The 21,142-nt window shown below is 37.2% G+C and overlaps 2 protein-coding genes across 8 annotated transcripts in view; both read left to right on the top strand.

The window, feature by feature from the left end:
- Nucleotides 1-18,285, top strand: chrne (cholinergic receptor, nicotinic, epsilon). 3 transcript variants are annotated; one of them, XM_048188126.1, is made up of 13 exons: nt 1-125; nt 405-486; nt 9,851-9,984; nt 11,909-11,953; nt 12,870-12,979; nt 13,060-13,215; nt 13,349-13,452; nt 15,488-15,688; nt 15,838-15,952; nt 16,042-16,156; nt 16,264-16,474; nt 17,372-17,505; nt 17,634-18,285. In XM_048188126.1, the coding sequence occupies exons 2-13, from the start codon at nt 423-425 to the stop codon at nt 17,799-17,801; spliced, it is 1,557 nt and encodes a 518-aa protein (XP_048044083.1). In that variant the 5' UTR covers nt 1-125; nt 405-422; the 3' UTR covers nt 17,802-18,285. The 3 variants fall into 3 exon arrangements, with proteins under 3 accessions (XP_048044083.1, XP_048044084.1, XP_048044082.1); XM_048188125.1 differs by lacking the exon at nt 1-125 and having other exon boundaries at nt 178-486; XM_048188127.1 differs by lacking the exons at nt 1-125; nt 9,851-9,984; nt 11,909-11,953; nt 12,870-12,979 and adding an exon at nt 1,099-1,217 and having other exon boundaries at nt 173-486.
- A 1,264-nt stretch (nt 18,286-19,549) lies between these two features.
- pld2 (phospholipase D2) overlaps nt 19,550-21,142 on the top strand; it is a 37,398-nt gene continuing 35,805 nt past the window's right edge. For 3 of the 5 annotated variants that reach the window (XM_048188120.1, XM_048188122.1, XM_048188121.1), the window contains exon 1: nt 19,796-20,168. The gene's annotated coding sequence lies outside the window, so the exon portion shown is untranslated. The other 2 variants (XM_048188124.1, XM_048188123.1) reach the window with 2 other exon arrangements.

The following is a 21,142-nucleotide window of genomic DNA, read 5'->3' as shown; positions in this document are numbered from 1 at the left end:
ACTATCAATAACCGTTATACGTATCGTCATTAAGCCAATGTGATACTAGAAATGTACGACTGTAAGCATCATCATGAGCACGCGCAAAAGTGAGAGAACCGAAGTCTTGGCAATTGGCACTTGAAGTATGCTCCTTCTATCAGCATGTTTTTGGCTCTATTCATAATATCTGATATCACTCACAGTAATACTTGAAAAGTAACTCACATAATCTGAATCATTGTTGCGAATTAGAGCCATTTTGATATTGGCGATTAGTGAATGTGACTTTAAGAGCGCTGTAAGCGCTCGAGCGCTGTAATTCGAGCCTCGTGCAGTGACAGCTGTAGCACCGAAGAGAAGAGAAAGCTCGGTTACTGACTGCTGGAAAGTAAAGTGTCTGTCTCTTTGTTACCAACTTTTAGGACCGTGTTTTGCTGACCATGACTGACCGGTTCGGCAGGACGTGTGTAATTGCGTTTGCGCTCGTGGTCACTGTATTACAAGGTACGTGCTGTTGTGTACTTCAAAACTGAGTGACTGACTTGGCTGTCCGTCGTTATCACACTAACGTTACCACTGCACTGTGACCGCAGACATGGAAAAGTGCTTAATATTTTCTAAATGTCCTTTCTATCTTGTGGGTATTTTAATAGGCTATAAACTTTTGATATATATCTGTTACAAACATTAACATTGTGTTTAGGGGTTACTGCAGTATAAGCTATTGTACTGTATGGGATTCACAGTGCTGAGTCAGTGAAAAATTAAATGGCTAATGTATAGCCTATTATGAATATTTTGTTATGATTTGTAGTCTTGGAACACACATAAGCTATTAAAAGTGAAATCTTTTGCAAACTGCAGTATAATTGATCAATCTTCCTAGGAAATCTAAATATATACAGTGCTGCTTGAATGTTTGTGAACCTTTATAGAATTTTCTATATTTCTGCAAAAATATGACCCAAAACATCATCAGATGTTCTAAAAGTAGACAAAGATAAGCCAATCAAACAAATGAGCCAAAAATATATACTTTGTCAATTATTTATTGAGAAAAATTTCCCAATATTACATATCTGTGAGTGGCAAAAGTTTGTGAATTCTTGCTTTCAGTATCTGGTGTGACCCAGCAATAACGGCAACTTAATGTTTCCGGTAACTGATGAACAGTCTGGCTTGAAGGAATTTGAATCCATTCCTCAGTACAGAACAGCTTCAACTCTGGGATGTTGGTGGGTTTCCTCACATGAACAGCTTGCTTTAAGTCCTTCCACAACATTTCAATTGGATTAAGGTCTGGACTTTGACTTGGCCATTCCAAAACATTAACTTTGTTCTGCTTTAACAATTTTTTGGTAGAACGACTTGTTTGCTTGGGCTCGTTGTCTTGCTGCATGACTCACTTTGTCTTGCGCTTCAGTTCACTGACAGATGTCCTGACATTTTCCTTTAGAATTTGCTAGTATAATTCAGAATTAATTGTTCCATCAATAATGCCAATTCATCCTGGCCTAGATGCAGTAAAACAGTCCCAAACCATGATACTACCACCACCATGTTTCACATATATAAGGTTCTTATGCTGGAATACAGTGTTTTATTTCTCCAAACGGGCTAACGCTTCTCATTTAAACCAAAAAGTTCTATTTTTGTCTCATCCATCCACAATTTTTTTCCCAATAACTATTTGGCATGTCCACATGATCTTTAGCAAAATGCAGACAAGCAGCAATGTTTTTTTGGAAAGCAGTGTCTTTCTCCTTGCAACTCTGCCATGCACACCATTGTTCAGTGTTCTCCTAATGGTGTACTCATGAACATTAACATCATCAATGTGAGAGAGGCCTTTAGTTGCTTAGAAGTTACCCTGGGATCCTTTGTGACTTCTTGGACTATTACATGTCTTGCTTTTAAAGTGATCTTTGTTGGTCGACCACTCCTGAGGATGTTAGTTTCCTCCATTTGTACACAGTCTGTCTGACTGTGGATTTGTGGAGTCCAAACTCTTTAGAGATGGTTTTATAAACTTTTCCAGTCTGATGAGGAATAACAACTCTTTTTCTGAGGTACTCAGAAATCCAAAACCCTTATATACTTTTTCCACTCACAGATATGTAATACGGGATCTTTTTATTCCATAATTAAACAAAGAAATGGCGCCAAAGATGGCACTTTGCTATGTGTCAATTTACGCTAGTCTCCGGAGAGAAGTCCCAAAACATGCATTTATAATAATAATGATAATAATAAACTTTATTTTATAGCACCTTTTAAAAGTTGCATCTCAAAGCGCTTTACAAGACCATACAATTAAAATACAATGGAATAAGGGAAATAAAAGATAGTGTCACACTTGGTTGTAAGTACACGCATGAAGAAGAAGATGAAGGGTCCAACAGTCTTTAATAAATCCACAGGCAAGTAAATCCACACAGGCAAACAATGAAACACAACCATACATAGACGATACCTGACAAAGGGGAACTGAAAACACATGACTTATATACACAGACAAATGAGGTGATAACGCTACACAGCTGGCAGTGATTATGATAGTGATCAGCCACTATGGTGACAGACTAGTGGCGGGAAATGGTGCAAAACAGAAGTCCAAACAGGGTGAACTAGTGACATAACGCCCCCTCCCGGAAAGGTGCGTCCTTGCGCCGGCAGATGGATGGAGAAGGTTTCTGTGGAGGACGGTAGTCCGGGAGAGGGCTGGAACAGAGGGAAGTCCAGGGAGGTGCAGATGGTGATGGAGCAGGAATGTCCTGATGTTGCTCCAGGCCACGGCCAGGATGGCATCCCCTGGCGGCGTTGCTGGAGGGAGGAGCCATGGGCGCAGACAGAGAGCCGAAGGAGCAGAGTGATGCAGAAGGTCTCTGAGTCCGCAACGGAGTCGCAGACGGAAGCAGGGTACCGGAGGGCTGAGGTGGAGCTGGAATGACTGAGGGCAGAGGCGGAGCTTGAGGGAAGGCGGAGCCAAATGGAGCAGTAGGGGTGGAGGGCCGGAGAGCAACGAACCACAAGTTCGTGCCGATGTGATGCCGATGTCTGAGCCAGGTGGAGTCGATGGTCCGAGGGAGTCCGGCGGAGCTGAAAGCTCGATGGTAGCTGTTGAAGTTGAGGGAGGAAGGAGCGAAGGCGGAGGAGTCAGGACGATGGGCCGGGCTGGCACAACAGGATCTCCACAGCCAGAAGAAGCTGGCTCACAGCAGGCCCCAGGTGTAGCCGCGCCACTGAGAGGAGGCTGATGCGGAACTGAGGAAGTGATGGGAGACAGCGAAGGCTGTGTAACAGGCATGGCTGAGGGTTGGAGAAGGGACTGATGATGAACAGAGGGACTGGAGAAAAACAAAAAATTCTGGGTAGATGAATGGAGAGGAGGAGGAAGAGGGAGGCTGGGCGGGACCAGCTCATCCAAAATAGAGTAGACAGGCTCAGGAAGGATTGCAGGGGGTAGGGGATCCTCTCCAAAATCAAAATAATAGTCTATGGTGCATGCCAGAAATTCACTCTCAGTGGTGGGAGTGTGGGCATGGCTCCATTGAACTGGTGACAGATAGAAACATACATCAAAACACATTTGAAGACATATATAATTATATATAAAACTAAAATAATCACGTATAGCCTGAAAAAATAAGTTTACAAGGAGTTTACAGCTGACAAAAATGAGCGGGGAACAGGTGAGTTGAGCATTTCTCTATACCAAGTATGCAAAGTTCAGTAATTCTGCATTATCTGCAAAATGCAAAAGCAGCAATCTTAATAACATCACTTGGCTCACTCTGGCTACTCCGGTTATCTCTGTATAACTGCCAGCAACATGTAATACAAAACATCTTATAAATCACCAATCTGCCTTTTTTCGTTTTCATTTAAACATATTAATAGCCACACAAATTTGGTTCATGCAGCGCTTACATTGATTATTTTCACTGCATGTACAGTACCGGTTAAGGTTTGTAAACATTAAGGTTTTTTTAATGTTTTTGAAAGTAGTCTCTTAATCTTACCAAGGCTGTGAGACAGTAATACTGTGAAATATTATTAGAATTTAAATTAACTGTTTATTTCAAAATGTAATTTATTCCTGTGATCAAAGCTGAATTTTCAGCATCATTACTCTAGTCTTCAGTGTCACATGATCCTTCAGAAATCATCATACTCACCTGTTAGAGAGATATATAGGCCACCATCTGTCAAAAATGATTGATTGATTACCCTTTTCACAAATACATTTGAAGAGTGTTTTCCCCCCACAAACAACATTAAAAATCTTAAAAACAACAACAACAACAAAAAAGCCAAAACGGTTAAGTTTTTCACATGATGTTAAACAATCTCAGAAGAGGTAAAATGTTTTTCTAAAACAATGTTTCAAACATGCTGTAACGCAAAGTTAAAGGTGCCCTAGAATTGAAAATTGAATTTACCTTGGCATAGTTGAATAATTAGAGTTCTGTACATGGAAATGACATACAGTGAGTCTCAAACACCATTGTTTCCTCCTTCATATGTAAATCTTGTGCGTGAAAAACACCACGGAAAAACAGGCGAATCTCAACATAACACAGACTGTGACGCAACAGTCGGGATCATTAATATGTACGCCCCCAACTTTTACATATGCCAGCCTATGTTCAAGGCATTAGACAAGCCAGTATTAACATTGTGGAACTGCAGAGCCGAATCATCAGAAGTTATGCAGGTATTGTGAGGAAAGCAAGAAATGACAATAGCGAAAATGGTGGATCGATAATAACTGTTCATGATATATTTTGTGATATTTGTAAATTGTCTTTCTAAATGTTTTGTTAGCATGTTGCTAATGTACTGTTAAATGTGGTTAAAGTTACCATCGTTTCTTATTGTATTCACGGAGATCAGAGCCATGTCGTTACTTTCATTTTTAACCCGAAAATGCTTGTAGTCTGTATAATTCATAAACGCATCTGCATTCTTTATATATCTCTCCAACAGTGTAGCTTTAGCCATGCAGCATTATCAAACTCATTCAGAATCAAATGTAAACATCCACAATATGCCATACTTGCGTGATCTGATATGCTGCATCACAAACAGTTTGTAAAGATCCATTTTGAGAGTTATATTGTGAACTTCAGTATTGTTTATGCAATGTTTAATGCAGTCGCAAGCTTGGGGGCGGGGAGCATTTAAAGGTGTACACACACCAAATCAAATTTTTAATCCCACCCCAAAATAGGCAGTTAAAACATGGTATAATAAAAAATCTATGGGGTATTTTTACATATATATTTTACAGACATATTCTGGGGACACCAGAGACTTATATTACATCTTGTGAAATAGTGTTCTAGGGCACCTTTAAAATGTTCCTTAGTCCAGAGAGAAAAACATTATTGTACCGAATGAAAAGATGCATGAGAGAGAGAGAGAGCTGTCGTAATTTCCCCACTCCCCATGGTTTAAAAGGCTAATATAGCTAAACTTAAACACCATTACACTCGTCCACATACATGGAGGACTGAGTGAGAAAAAGTATATAAACATTCAACTCGGGTCACAAATAAAAGAGGAAAATTAAACAAAGAGATGCAGTTATCTCTTTTGCTGCTCACCTGCTATGTCTCTTACAGACACACTCTCTATGCACATGCGCAGTTGTCATTCTAACTCAAATTACCGTGAATGATCAAAGTGACCTTTACAATGCATAAAGCATTAAACATAACATGCAACAGTGGTTAAAATATGTCCAACAAGAAGTTTTCCTGTTTTGAACATTTAACAGTAGCTCAATCTGTCCCGTTTGAGACGTCATCACTCGCAAACGATAAACGTTTGAAAGAGGATAGTGTGTAAAGCGGCATGTGCATCCAAAGGAAAGACATAGCCTACACACAACAAACAAAATAGCCTAATGAAATAACATTTAAAAATATGATTTTTGTTCATTTTAGTTAATTTAGTTATATTTACTCTTAGATCCTTTCAAGGCTCTCCCCCCTCCACAACAACAACACACACACACACACACACACAGTTGAACGTCTAAACTTTTACGACAATCGCGAGTGATTGTATCTGTTAGATAATGAGAAAGGATGTCTGGTCGGGACGTAGAATCAGTAACGCATGGATATTAGCTCTTCAAAGGCTGTAAGACATCTAAGGTTGTTTCGGGGTGTTTTACAACAGCTCTGGTGAATCTGGGAGAGCATTTTGAACTTTGTTTGGCATTGTAAACCTATATATAACGTAGGTTTTCTCTACAAGAAATTGATGAAAACGATAACATTACTGCAACTTTTAGTTTATCAAGTACTGTTATTTTACTGAAACAAAACAAAAAGATTGTTTCATTTACCCCCAACAGTTATTTTTCCCAGTTAGCTACAGGCCTATAGTTGTTTTGTTTTTTACTTTTATTTTGTACTTTTCAGGCCTAAAATGTTGATCACTACAGGCATAGTTCAAACATGCAGTGCTCAAGAAAGCTCATTTTGGTGTCATCTTTGTGAGCTCTCACCCAGAACACTTCAACTTTGAGTTAGGTGCTCTAGACAAAGCTTCATACTAAGAGAAAATATTATGGAAGTCAAACTGCGAGTGTACTTCAACATGTTATACAATATTTTCAATATGAATATTATGGTTTCATGTTGCTTTAAAGATTTTTATTTGTTATTTACTAATACATTTCAACTAACACTTCAACATCCACCCCATGATGTATGAGCTAAGGATCTTCTCTGCCCCCAAATAAACTGGAACATTCATATTCTCCTACTTTGAATGTGCTTAAACAGTTGTGCTAAAATCGTATTTGTTGCCTACACGCCGGCATATTTTGTCACACCACTGTGATGCTGTTTATAATACAGTAAATACACAAATCCATTTGTGAGCAATTGTTAAAGTGTGTCAATATGGTTTTGTAAATGATAATTTTTTAGTCATGTTGTTCAGATAGCAGATGATACTATTCATATTTTGTTTGTTGGACTGTATGTTTTTAGGTGAAGACTCTTTGAGAGCTGACAACGTTCAGTGTTTATAGGAATTAATGAAAATTAAGGATTTAAGTGATAGTCCTTCTGTTTGAGAGTGTTTGACTAAATTGATATTTCGTTTAGTGCACATTTCCAGTTATCTATGATGAAGGATCACATGAAAAGTAAGCCATGCTGTTTTACACTTAAAACTATTACAACTGGATCACATCTGACTATTGCACTGAAACCTGCACATTCATCAAAGTTTGAGGTTGTTAAAAAGCATTCCACACTCTGGTAAAACCCTTAGTTAAAATTAAAAATCGTGTTTGCACAAAAGTAAATTCAAGAGATCAGTTTACTACAAAAGTGCGTAAGGCATTTAGGACGGCACAAATTAAAGAGATGTATGAGCTAAGGATCTTATTTGGCCACAAATAAACCGGTAATTGGATGTTCAAAGTGACACAATATACAGTTAGATATTTTCCTACTTCATACACTGTAAAAAAAAAAAAAATATATATATATATATATATATATATATATATATATATATATATATATATATATATATTTTATGGTATAGTAAATACTACAGAAAAAAACAAATGTAATTTTTACATGAAAAAGTTAGTTCAGGCAAGAATTTAAAAAGTAAGTAAATTTTATATTAGTACTCAATTTAAGCTTTTTAGAAATTAAAGTGTAAATCAACATTATAAAATTAAGTAAAACTACTCAACTTTTTCCTTGAATAATTAATGAGGTCGATTTTTCGCTGTTTTCTAGTTGTACTTACACTGTTTTATCATTGCTTTTGTGGTTATGTTTAGTAACTTGCCATTTTGTGACATTTGGAGTCCATTTTCGACTCAAAATGGCACATTCACACTCAAAAACGATCCATCACATGTTACCGTCATTGTGTATCAAGTATTGAGGTCTCTGTGTTAAGGTGCTGTGTTATATACATATGTATATCTATATCTCTATATCTCTATCTATCTATATATCAGGGGCGTTTCCTCCGAGGAGGCAAGGGAGGCAGTGCCTTCTCAAAAAAATAGGATGAGAAATTACTCCATATTACATATAAAACAACACAAATATTACAAATTATGACATTAAAAAGAGTGCGAGTCACTCGTATTTCTAAAGGAACACTGCCCAACAGCGACATCCCCAAGCAAAATTCCACTCATAGAAAACCATTAGACCGGTGCGGTGGGTTTTGTGGGGGGTAATTGAGAATGAATGGGGGAAAGTCATGTGAGAGGAGACAATGTCTCCATTGGATGTAATTTGAATGAACATATAATGGCGTCAATGGGAAGAAAGTAATTGAAAAGTAAGTAAACAGATCACCCAGTTAGATATCACCGCTTTATGTCACGTCACAATCAAACTTGAAATGAACTGAAAGCATGATGACTGTGGGGTTTTTTAGTGCAATCAGCTTGGTGAAATTAAAAATACATCTTCGTGTAAAAATACATCAGATGGTGTTTATGGAGTATGACTGATGATCCAAAATAGCCTAAATTGTCTATTAAAAAGGAAAACATCAATACACAAATAAAATTTATTGTTTAAATTGTTACAGCCTTTAGTTATTATTTTGGAATGAATGTAGAAATGCTTAAAACACTAACTTGATGAGACTGACTTGGTTTTGATAACATTACATTGTTAATGTAAAATTACAAAATAGAATTGTATTTGGTTTCTTTTTTTTTTTTTGATGTAATGTAATGTTCATTTAACAAGGAAGATGTGTCAACATTAAGAGTAATGCACATGAATTTACATTTGATTCATAAAAAATAAAAAATGTGCCTCATTTCAGAACACCACTGCACGCCACTGATTATATCTTTTATTTCCCCTATTGTATTTTATTTATATGTTCTTGTAAAGCGCTTTGAGATGCAACTTTTAAAGACACTATAAAATAAAGTTTATTATTATTATAAATATGTTTTGGGGCTTCTCTCGGGAGAATAGTGTAAATTGACCCATAGCAAAGTGCCATCTGCTGTTTTGGAAGAGGAAGTTGCTCAACTGCATTTGTGAGAAAATCTGCCTGCACACATTTATGAGAAAATCAAGCCAAAAGATCTCATAAAAAGGCAAATGTCTTACAATTGTAACAGACAGGTGTGCGTTTGTATGCACTAGATTTGGTATTTGTTCAAAGGTTACATGCCATTTGTAGGATGGTTTGTTTTTATTTGTGAAATATGATGTAGGTTCATTTATTTTTTTTACTTTACATTATTTGTAAAACACAATACATATATTTGTTACTCCTCTGCTTTTTCACTCAAACTGACCTTTGTATTTGCACATCACTTTCTGTTTATTTGCGAGTCGAGTTTTCCTTTGCAAAGCAGATCGTGTTTGTTTGCAAAATGCTGGATTTGTTTAATTATGGCACAATATTCACTCCAAATCTTTTTTCTCAATAAATAATTGACAAAGTATTTATTTTTGTCTCATTTGTTTGATTGGGTTCTCTTTGTCTACTTTTAGGACTTTTGTGAACATCTGATAATGTTTTGGGTCATATTTTAGCAGAAATATAGAAGATTTTAAAGGGTTCACAAACATTGAAGAAGCATTATATATATATATATATATATATATATATATATATATATATATATATATATATATATATATATATATATATATATATATATAAAATGTTAAATGGATGTGGTGCTTGTAATGGCCATTTCTTCAACTATAGGCCCTCTGGACTTTTAGTAATAAAATGTATAAACTCTCAATTTTCACACTTTAATTTATTTCATTTGTCGACCAACAATGTGTTTGTTAGTAAGCTAATTTCTGTCTTTCATTCTTTTACTTTGCAGTCAGTGGAAATGAGGAGAGGCAGTTGATTGCAGATAAGTTTAAGAACTACAATAAAAATATTCGACCAGCAAGAAACATTGATGAAAAAGTGAAGGTTCAGGTCAAGTTAACCCTCACCAACCTCATCTCTTTGGTAACTAATCTCCCTGCCAACAGTAACAAGTGTTGTGAGTTTTTAGTAAACAAACATACAGGTGCTGGTCATATAATTAGAATATCATCAAAAAGTTGATTTATTTCACTAATTCCATTCAAAAAGTGAAACTTGTATATTATATTCATTCATTACACACAGACTGATATATTTCAGATGTTTATTTCTTTTAATTTTGATGATTATAACTGACAACTAAGGAAAATCCCAAATTCAGTATCTCAGAAAATTAGAATATTACTTAAGACCAATACAAAGAAAGGATTTTTAGAAATCTTGGCCAACTGAAAAGTATGGACATGAAAAGTATGAGCATGTACAGCACTCAATACTTAGTTGGGGCTCCTTTTGCCTGAATTACTGCAGCAATGTGGCCTGGCATCGAGTCGATCAGTCTGTGGCACTGCTCAGGTGTTATGAGATCCCAGGTTGCTCTGACAGTGGCCTTCAGCTCTTCTGCATTGTTGGGTCTGGCATATCGCACCTTCCTCTTCACAATACCCCATAGATTTTCTATGGTGTTAAGGTCAGGTGAGTTTGCTGGCCAATTAAGAACAGGGATACCATGGTCCTTAAACCAGGTACTGGTAGCTTTGGCACTGTGTGCAGGTGCCAAGTCCTGTTGGAAAATGAAATCTGCATCTCCATATAGTTGGTCAGCAGCAGGAAGTATGAAGTGCTCTAAAACTTCCTGGTATACGGCTGCGTTGACCTTGGACCTCAGAAAACACAGTGGACCAACACCAGCAGATGACATGGCACCCCAAACCATCACTGACTGTGGAAACTTTACACTGGACCTCAAGCAACGTGGATTGTGTGCCTCTCCTCTCTTCCTCCAGACTCTGGCACCCTGATTTCCAAAGGAAATGCAAAATTTACTTTCATCAGAGAACATAACTTTGGACCACTCAGCAGCAGTCCAGTCCTTTTTGTCTTTAGCCCAGACGAGACGCTTCTGACGCTGTCTGTTGTTCAAGAGTGGCTTGACACAAGGAATGCGACAGCTGAAACCCATGTCTTGCATACGTCTGTGCGTAGTGGTTCTTGAAGCTGCAGTCCACTCTTTGTGAATCTCCCCCACATTTTTGAATGGGTTTTGTTTCACAATCCTCTCCAGGGTGCGGTTATCCCTGTTGCTTGTACACTTTTTTCTACCACATCTTTTCCTTCCCTTCGCCTCTCTATTAATGTGCTTGGACACAGAGCTCTGTGAACAGCCAGCCTCTTTTGCAATGACCTTTTGTGTCTTGCCCTCCTTGTGCAAGGTGTCAGTGGTCGTCTTTTGGACAACTGTCAAGTCAGCAGTCTTCCCCATGATTGTGTAGCCTACAGAACTAGACTGAGAGACCATTTAAAGGCCTTTGCAGGTGTTTTGAGTTAATTAGCTGATTAGAGTGTGGCACCAGGTGTCTTCAATATTGAACCTTTTCACAATATTCCAATTTTCTGAGATACTGAATTTGGGATTTTCCTTAGTTGTCAGTTATAATCATCAAAATTAAAAGAAATAAAAATGTGAAATATATCAGTTTGTGTGTAATGAATGAATATAATATACAAGTTTCACTTTTTGAATGGAATTAGTGAAATAAATCAACTTTTTGATGATATTCTAATTATATGACCAGCACCTGTACATATCATTACATTATATTGGTTATCTAAATGTTATGCATAACTAGCAGAAAAAATAAATGTAAGCTGAAATATAACAAATAACATAAAATTTGTTTTAGAAATTTGTATGTACGTCATTGCTACTATATTATATAATATTTCTGTAATAATTAGATTTTTTTGTTTGTTTTTTTAGTTAATTTAATAATTTATTCAATAGGGACTGTGCACAATGTAATAGCTGTAATTTATTTACATTTGGAAAATTTACTTCCCTGAACAGAATGAAAAAGAGGAGACTCTCACTACAAATGTTTGGATTGAGATTGTAAGTATCTTATGGAACCTCCTAGGGGCCGCTCACGCAAAACGTGTTTTTACATTTAAAGTCACATTGTAACAGAAGTAACAACATCTTTTCATATATCCAAGTGAAACAGATGATCAAAAATGAAAACAATGTGGGGAAACATACTCTTCTGAATGAGAAGTTCAGTGAGGACAGTTCTGAATTAGAGCTTGCAGTTGATTGTTAGAAAGAGGTGGGGTTTAAGCAGATTTAAATTATTATAGAAATCATACATCACAAGAGACTTTTCTCTGGAACACTCAGTTATGACATTTTGATTAAAAATGATGTGCTAAAAAAGTATAAACAGATGAATCTATATACATAAGATTAATAACATGCATTTAGAATAGGTGAATTTCCATTTCATACAGACTTTAAAAATGTGATACACAGTGTTAAAAAAAAATAGCATTTTTTAAAAGTTGAGCTTTTTAAAAAAGTTAAACTTGGCATGGCATTCTACAAACGTGCCACTCATGCATGAGAATAACATTTAAAGGAATCTGTTTTGTGTATTTTTACATAGAAAAACAATAGAAAAGCATTGCAGTAGGATGCAAAAACTTGTTTTGTGTGAAAGGCCCTCAAGATGCTTCAAAGAAATAATTCATCTTTATAACTGTTTATCTTAATCATACTACATTTCAATATGTAAAATATTTAGATACAGTAAATAGCTTTTTCTTATTCCTCTGCATCATCTCCATATTTACTTCATCCTTTTTTCTGAAAAATGTTCTCTGTCCTGTTTTTGCTCATTCAGTTGTTTACAGTTATTATCTAAAATATTTTATAATGCGGTACATGCGTCTGTCTGCACTTTACAGTTTCTTTTTTCTGTTCTATGTCCCGCTAATTCCTGCTTTTCTTCTTTCACGTTTCTGCTCTTTAGCAATGGCATGATTACCGTCTTGCATGGAATACATCTGAATATCATGGCATTGATCTGATCCGTGTGCCATACAACACTGTGTGGCTACCAGATATAGTTTTGGAAAACAAGTGAGTTAGTAAAAGAGTAAGTTTTCCATTATTTTCTGTCTGTCACTTGAGTAATGACCTATTTTCTATTCTCTTCACAGCATTGACGGCAAGTTTGATGTGGCATACTACGCCAATGTGCTGATTTCGAGTGATGGCTCCATGTACTGGCTTCCCCCTGCCATCTACCGCAGTACCTGTGCCATTGAGATCACCTACTTCCCTTTCGACTGGCAGAACTGCACACTAGTCTTCAGGTTGGCATAGAGTGAGATTTGTGTTTAAATGCATGTCTCATGGGTTCATAGAGATTCATGACAATTTGTTTTAATTTTGGTTTTAAAGTTAGCATGTATATATTTTAAATTTTATTTTATTTTACATCTGCAGGTCTCAGACATACAGTGCAAATGAAATTGATATGGTATTGGCAGAAGATGCAGAAACAGGGAAGCCTATTGAGTGGGTGGACATCGACCCTGAGGCCTTCACAGGTGCCATGTGGACAATTTACTATTAAACAGACACACACACACTCACACTAAAAAACACACTTTGGGGTCACAAAGATTTTTTTAAAGACATTAGTACTTAATTTATTAATACTTAATACTTAATTTAATGACAGGCTTAATTTAAACACAAGTGACAGTACAGACAATTCTAATATTACTAAATATTTTTATTTCAAATAAATGCTGTTTTTAACTTTCTATTCATCAAAGAATCCTGCAAAAATGTATCCCAGTTTCCACAAAAATATTAAACAAATATTTAAAAATATTAACAAAACAGTTTTCACCATTGATAATAAGAATAAGGTTTCTTAAGCACCAAATCAGTATATCAGAATGATTTCTGAAGGATCATGTGACACTGAAGACTAGAGTAATGGCTGCTGAAAATTGAGCTTTGCCATCACAGGAATACATTACATTTTAAATTAAAGCTGCAAGCAGTGATGAAAGGGCCCTCGCACCACCACCCGGTGGCTTTAGGAAACAGAGCATGATGGGCAATATGCATTTACTTATATAAATATAGGAGGACTACATAAGTCATTTCTATTTGCCACACTTCCTGCTACCAGCTGGTGGCGATATGACTATAACTAAATTTTGGCATGTAGATGTCTTCAGGCCAGGACAGTTATCAAACATGTGAAGTTTGAGGCAGATTGGACATTGTATGCTTGAGTTACAACAACTTCCTGTTTCCTGTTCACAATAATAGCATGCTTTAACACTCAGCTAAGTGTCGCTTGCATGTTTTAGAATGTTTGAAGCATGTTTAGCCCTCAATTGCATATTTTAGTATTAGGATGTTGCTAGTAGTGCATCACAGTGTTAAACACATCACTTCCTATTGCCAGTGGGTGGCACTATTACTGTAATTGAATACTGTCATGTAGATGTGTTCAGGGCAGGACTCTTCCCAAACATGTACAACAGCTTCCTTTTTTGTGGCGTTAATCGCCTACATTAGCACTTAGCCAAGTGTTGCATGATTTAACGTGTTTCTAGCATGTTTGGTACTTTATGGCATATTTAAATGTGAATGTGTTTCATTGTGACTAACATAATATTTGCATATATATGTTCAGGGCAAGACTCTTATCACACATGTGAAGTCTAGGGCAGATCGGACATTGTATGCCTGACAACAGCTTCCTCTTTCATGGCGAAACATCAGACTTTGTCAAGCCGCCACAGACACAATTAAACGAAAACTTTTTTTTGCAAAAAAAATTTTACTTTGCAAAGGCCTTTAGATTAGACTGACCAAATATGATGATGATCTGATCAAAGCTCTAGGAGGAGTTTGTTAAAATACAATGTCTGGAAATGGCAAAAACTGCAAACATTTTGCAGACAAAATTCAAAATATCTCACTTTTTGTTGGGTTTTCAGATTTTGGACCAAAGGACTTTTTTGTAGGTATTGAGATGTTACACGTGTCTACCGAATTTCATACTTGTACGTGAAACGTAGCGCGAAGGGCGCTTATTTGAAATTTTGTAGGTGGTGCTATCGAGCCATTTTGCCATACCTAATTCTGAAATCCATATCAGACGTACATTTTTTACCACTTCTGACGAGTGTGCAAAGTTGAGTTTTCGAGCATGTTTAGGCCCTCAAAAATGCGATTCATTTCGGAGAAGAAGAAGAATTGACCGAGCAATTACAATAGGGTCCTCACACCATCGGTGCTCGATATTTATCCCTAATAAATATATTCAAATAGAAAACAGTTATTGTCAGGAAATAACAGATACAGCCTTTAATTCAGAACTCACTTAAAGGAATACCCAGGAAAATGTAAAACAACCAACTTAACACTGATGAGAATGGACAGAGACTATGGCAGAACTACTCAGGATTTAAATGCATGGTACAAACAAAGAGAACAGATAAATAAAATATCTAATCAAACGAACTGAGAAACTAGGTCAAGGAAGACAAACTAGTGAAGGGAAACTAAAAGTCCATAATGCTGAGAGTTATTTGAAATTGTAATATTTCACTGCAGAAAACGGGGAGTGGGCAATCAAGCACCGGCCCGCCCGTAAGCTGACAGACCAGCGTTACTCCCCTGATGACCTGGAGTACCAGGAGGTGTATTTCAATCTCATCATCCAGCGGAAACCACTCTTCTACATCATCAACATCATCCTGCCCTGCTCTCTCATCTCCTCACTGGTTGTTCTGGCCTTTTTTCTACCTGCAAAAGGTGTTTGCATGTGCAGATATTCTGAGGTTAATGTACAGTATGCCTCAAAATATTAAGATCTTACAGTGTTGGTACTCCCTCTGTCTGTCATTTCTCTTTTGCACTCTGTCTGTCCCTGTACACTGTTTTCCTTTCTTTCTGTCTTTTAGCTGGAGGGCAGAAGTTGACCGTGTCCATTTCTGTACTGTTGGCTCAGACTGTGTTTCTCTTCCTAATTGCTCAGAAGATTCCAGAAACGTCACTTTCCGTGCCTCTTATTGGCAAGTGAGTGTCAGTGTGCAGACAGTTTAATTTTTTAAACCATCTTTTATCAGTCTTATCATCTAATTTCACTCTTTCTCGCTTTGTTTTAGGTATCTAATCTTCGTCATGTGTATGACCACATTGATTGTGACCAACTGCATTATTGTCCTCAACTTCTCCCTCCGCAGTCCTAGTACACACAACATGTCACAGACCATCAAACATGTGCGTTTATGTGTGTTTTGTCTTAAATATATCATATTTCCTATTATCACTGAATCTGTAGTCCTTCTTTTACTGTACTTATCTTATTAAATATATATATTTATTAGATTTTCCTCGTGGTGGTCCCTCGTTTCCTTGGCATGGCATCATTTGTGGATGAGGAGGAGCCAGGTGGTGGTGTGACGTATGAAATGAGGGAGAGGCGCCGCAGTTCATTTGGGCTGATGCAGAGGGCAGAGGAATATGTTTTGAAACAGCCACGCAGTGAGATGATGTTTGATAAACAAAGAGAGAGACATGGACTCATGCGCTCAATTGGTAACACAAATTCAAACATTCACTTACCTAAAGCATTGATAAGATTATTATATAAGAATATCGTGAACAACAGATGCATACATGTGGTCAGTCGGAATTAAACAGAAGTTGCGATAGTCTTTTATTGCCCATTGTGATGTATATCCAAGTGAAACGTCTTCTTGAACAAAAAAATAAAAAATAGAGCGGGACTTGATCTTGTGCATTGGGAATTGATTGGATGATTGTGGTTTGCTGTTGCTGTGATCTCATGCGAGTGACAGGTTGTCCCGCCCTTGCGGCAGTAAACACGTCATAAGAGAAGAGATTTCGTTACAAGAGGGAGGGGAAGTTATTTTGAGTAAAGATTATGAGGCATAATTTATAATAAACATAATAAATCATTTATAATAAACACTGCAATGTTCCATAAAACTTTGATTTCATAAAAAAAAAAAAAAAAAAAAAAAAATGAATGTGCACTTGTAATCTTTAATCAACAACGCTAATCTCCCCTCCCCCTCGAAAGCATTTGTTCTCTTAATGATGTATGCCTCGGCGGAAGGTGGGACTAAATATCCTCCACAACTAACTGTAAACTAAAACTCCGCCACTTTGGCACTGGCGGAGTTGCATCAGGCAGTGATGCCCAGCAGGTTTTACCATCAACCTGTTTCTAATCATCTCCACAACACTGACTGTAAACTGGCATTCATATCCATCCAATTGGTTCCCGGGGATGAAATCCAGTCCAACATTTTTTTCTCATTCCAGAAACACTCGAATGTACATCAGAATAGGGAAGAAAAGACTATTGCAACCTCTCTTTCATGCTGATTTTAAGAATTAGTGGTGTAGTGTGACAAAACTTTTAATTTCATTGTAGTTTCTAATGTGTTTGTGTATGTCTCCCTCTAGTGGATGAAATTGATGTGAGCAGTACGGCAAACCTCTACAAGAGTCTAGCAAAGACAGCACCAGAAATAAAAGAGTGTGTGGATGCCTGTAACTTCATTGCTGAATCCACTAAGCAGCAGAATGACATCGGATCTGTAAGTGTGTGTTTGTGTCCTAGCAAAAGAACACTTTTATAAACCTCCAAAGTGCAGTCGTCTCCATCCACACACTGTTTTCCTCATTCATCTTGTTTTTCCTAATGTTGATCCTCATTTTTTCTCAGGAGATGGAGAGTTGGGTGCTGATTGGAAAGATGATTGACAAGCTTTGTTTCTGGGCAGCCATCACGCTATTCTCTCTTGGAACAGTGGCCATCTTCCTCATGGGTCACTTCAACCAGGCACCCGAGTACCCATTTCCTTGGGAGAACAAAAAGTACTTACCTGAGTAGAGAAGAAGCTCTGAAGACTCTAGAGATGGAACATAATTTGGTACATAAAATAAATACCGGGACAAGTTTTATAGCTGGAGTTGAAGTACAACAAGCTGTACATGATATGAACAGTATCGTTCGACTTGATATGTGATCTTGTCTTATATTTCATATTATGAACTATGGGTGTTCATGCATGCATTAAAGGAACACTCCACTTTAAAAAAAAAAAAAAATAGGCTCATTTTCCAACTTCCCTAGAGTTAAATAGTTGAGTTTTACCGTTTTCGGATCCATCCTAAGACCGACGGAAAATGAAAAGTTGCGATTTTCCAGGCCGATTTGGCTAGAAACTATATTCTCATTCCGGCGTGCCTTGAAACCATGGAGACATTTGTGAGAGGCGCTGCGTAATATCATTGCACCTGCTGCACTCATGGTACGGCAGCAAAGTTCCTTGATTATTACGCCGGAATGGGAGTATAGTTCCTAGCCAAATCGGCCTAGAAAATCACAACTTTTCATTTTCCGTCGGTCTTAGTACACGATGTAACTACAGAAGAGTCGAGTTTTAAATAGGAAAAATATTGAAACTCTTTGGTCATTTTTGAGCGAGATGCTAACGGTCTAATCAGATTCAATGAACTATGCTAAGCTATGCTAAAAGCAGTACCGCCAGACCCGGAGATCGCCTGGATGGATTTGAAAACGGTAAAACTCAACTGTTTAACTCTAGGGGAGTTGGAAAATGAGCCTATTTTCAAAAAAGGTGGGGTGTTCCTTTAACATTTTGTACTAAATATTACTTACACAAGGGGGATTTTACAGAAATGTACGTTTTGCTTATGCTTGTGCAAAAAATGTTAGTGAAATAATAACATAATAAATTCATAATAATAAATTAGCTAAGGATTTCAGCTCATTTAATACCATGTAGTGGTTCTCCAGCTCACTGTGGTTGCATTTTGCAGTACCCCAACCCAGGTTATAGTCTCTGTTTACAGTGTGTTTACTGTTCAGTGTGTTACATCAGCCAATTTTATTACTGATTGTACTGTAGTATTTAGCATTAGTATTATATAGATGTATTAGAAAGAGATGCATGTTCATTTTTGTTTGTTCTATCTTATGTATTTCATTTAAAATGTTTTTTTCTTTTAATTGCATTGCATTGTTTATTATTTACTATAAACTTTACCACACACACACACACACATATAGGTAAGAAACGTGTCCTGTAAAGAAATTTGCAGTGAATAAATTGATTTTCTTAATTAACACTGTCTTAATATATGCACTGCAAATTCACACGGAAAAAAGTATAAAGTCTGCTTGTAATAACATTTTAAATCCTTGCACTGTGCTGTAAATAAAATGACGGACTTGTTCAAGGTAAAGATCTAGCTGATTTATTTTTGAGCTCGGCTACCACACACGCAGAACAAATGGTGCACTCTATGGGGTAGTATAGTAAGGGGTAGTATTGTATACTAATACGCATCCTTAAGGGGTAAATACAAAGGCGTAGAGCCAGTGACATCTTTTGTCGTATTTTTTCTGAGAGCAGTTTTACCTTAATGTGGAGATGTGTCTCGATATTTAAAGTTACAGACACAACGTAGTGGTTTTCAAGATAAGGTGAAAAGGATCTTTTACAGTGCACAGTGAAAATGGTTTCATGTGAAAAGGTTGAGCCTTTTGTTTAATCGGTATTTTCAATCCCACAATGACGATTTCCTGTAATGTTGCTAGTCCTAGTGCACTGAGTAAGAGGGTGTTATGTTTCCTGCCGTACCCCAAATGTAACTCTGTCGTGTAGGATTACATCCTGCTGTCCGAGCTTTATGAGTGTCTCCTCTGATGTGGATATTATCGGTGTGTTGTGTTGTTTGAGTACTTTTAAAACCACGGTTCCATCAGTACAGATGCTCCTTCAGCGCCTCTGAGGATTCAAGACGCTGCGTATCGCTGCAGCTGCACGCGTCACATCTACGCAAATTACGGTGTGTTTGTGGGACGTTTGCGCCAATGTCAAATACAATCGGGAAATATTTGTATTAATAAACCAGCCAACAGTTATAGAGATCGTCTATCTATGGAATGTTTCTCTAAACGGGCCACATTTCTATATGCGCCAGAACGGGTAGATAAAAGGTAACGTTAGATGCGTACGCACTTATGGATTCATTCTCTCTGGAGATCATTATCGGGGCTTTACGGTAATTTGGCCTCTCAAGTTTGTCTACGTTGGATGTAACAGCAAACCTACGCCTTGGGAGTTGTGATGGGGGATAAGTTATCCAGAAGTTTGAGTCTAACTGGGAAATAACTAACGAAACTACAAAGGGTAAAAAGGAACATTTACTCGCTTGAGTTTCCTTTGTGGTGAGTAATATTTAATAAAGTCTTGGTTAGAAAGAGGTACGATCACCGAGCATCGGAAAATGTGGCTTCACGCACATTTTCAAAAGTGAATTATAAAATGTAATTCTTACGCTTGTCCTTAGGCTACACTCAGTTAAACCTTTTTTTGTTATAAATCTCATAGTGTTATAAAGCAACTAGTTAAATAGATTTTCTGTCAGGAGTTTCGTTTTAGATGGCGAGTGACACAAGTGTCCCATAAAACCCAGGAATGTTATGTTATGTCACGATATGAAGAAGATCACTGATGCATAAAAAATTGATCCGTCTCAAAAACTATAGTGAGCTGCCAATATAAACAGTATTTGGTGGACCGGAAACGCGTAAAGCCCAAATGTTGGACAGCTCACTGGGTTTTGACACGGCCATAGTCTTCATTCTCACATCCTCTTGACTGTTGAGGGATATTAGTGGGCAGCCTCATCCGGGTTACCAGGAAGAAGCAGGTTTGGAGAGATTTTTGATAAGGAAAGAGGAAAGTGTCGTACGGGACAGGAGATGATGCGAGACAGGTTAGATGTCAGTCATAATCACATTCCTATCTGTCCTATCTGGGGGGGGGGGGGGGGGGGGGGATCAATTCAACAGTGTGTGAACCGAGACAAGTATTTGAATATTAGTTTGATTTTTGACTTAAATAATAACGATATATAATGTAATACATAGTTTTTTCATAATATGCAATTTTACAGATTTAAACATTTACATTACAAGCATCACTTATTTGACTTAGGCTATCTGCAGCACACAAAGTAATTGTGGTTGTAAGCAGCGTGAGCTGTTGTTATCAGGTCTGATATTGCTCTTCAGGAAAACTGTTATTGTCATAAGCACAGTTCCTCTTGGTAAGTGATTTGTCGCTGTGGTTTTCATATCTAGGCAAAAGAGTTGCTAATTTGGAAATCAAATGCAAAGAGCTGCAGCATATCTCGAGA

Source organism: Megalobrama amblycephala, linkage group LG4 (genome assembly GCF_018812025.1).
Source record: "Megalobrama amblycephala isolate DHTTF-2021 linkage group LG4, ASM1881202v1, whole genome shotgun sequence".
Taxonomy (NCBI): Eukaryota; Metazoa; Chordata; class Actinopteri; order Cypriniformes; family Xenocyprididae; genus Megalobrama; species Megalobrama amblycephala.
This window is presented reverse-complemented; position numbering and strand designations above follow the sequence as displayed.

Bases quoted from the DNA above. Each gene is read 5' to 3' on its own strand.
- chrne (XM_048188126.1), top strand. From the start codon at position 423: ATGACTGACCGGTTCGGCAGGACGTGTGTAATTGCGTTTGCGCTCGTG. The intron at 11,954-12,869 runs GTAAGTATCTTA...TCTGCTCTTTAG, and splicing joins CAAATGTTTGGATTGAGATT to CAATGGCATGATTACCGTCT. The intron at 16,157-16,263 runs GTGCGTTTATGT...TATATTTATTAG, and splicing joins TGTCACAGACCATCAAACAT to ATTTTCCTCGTGGTGGTCCC.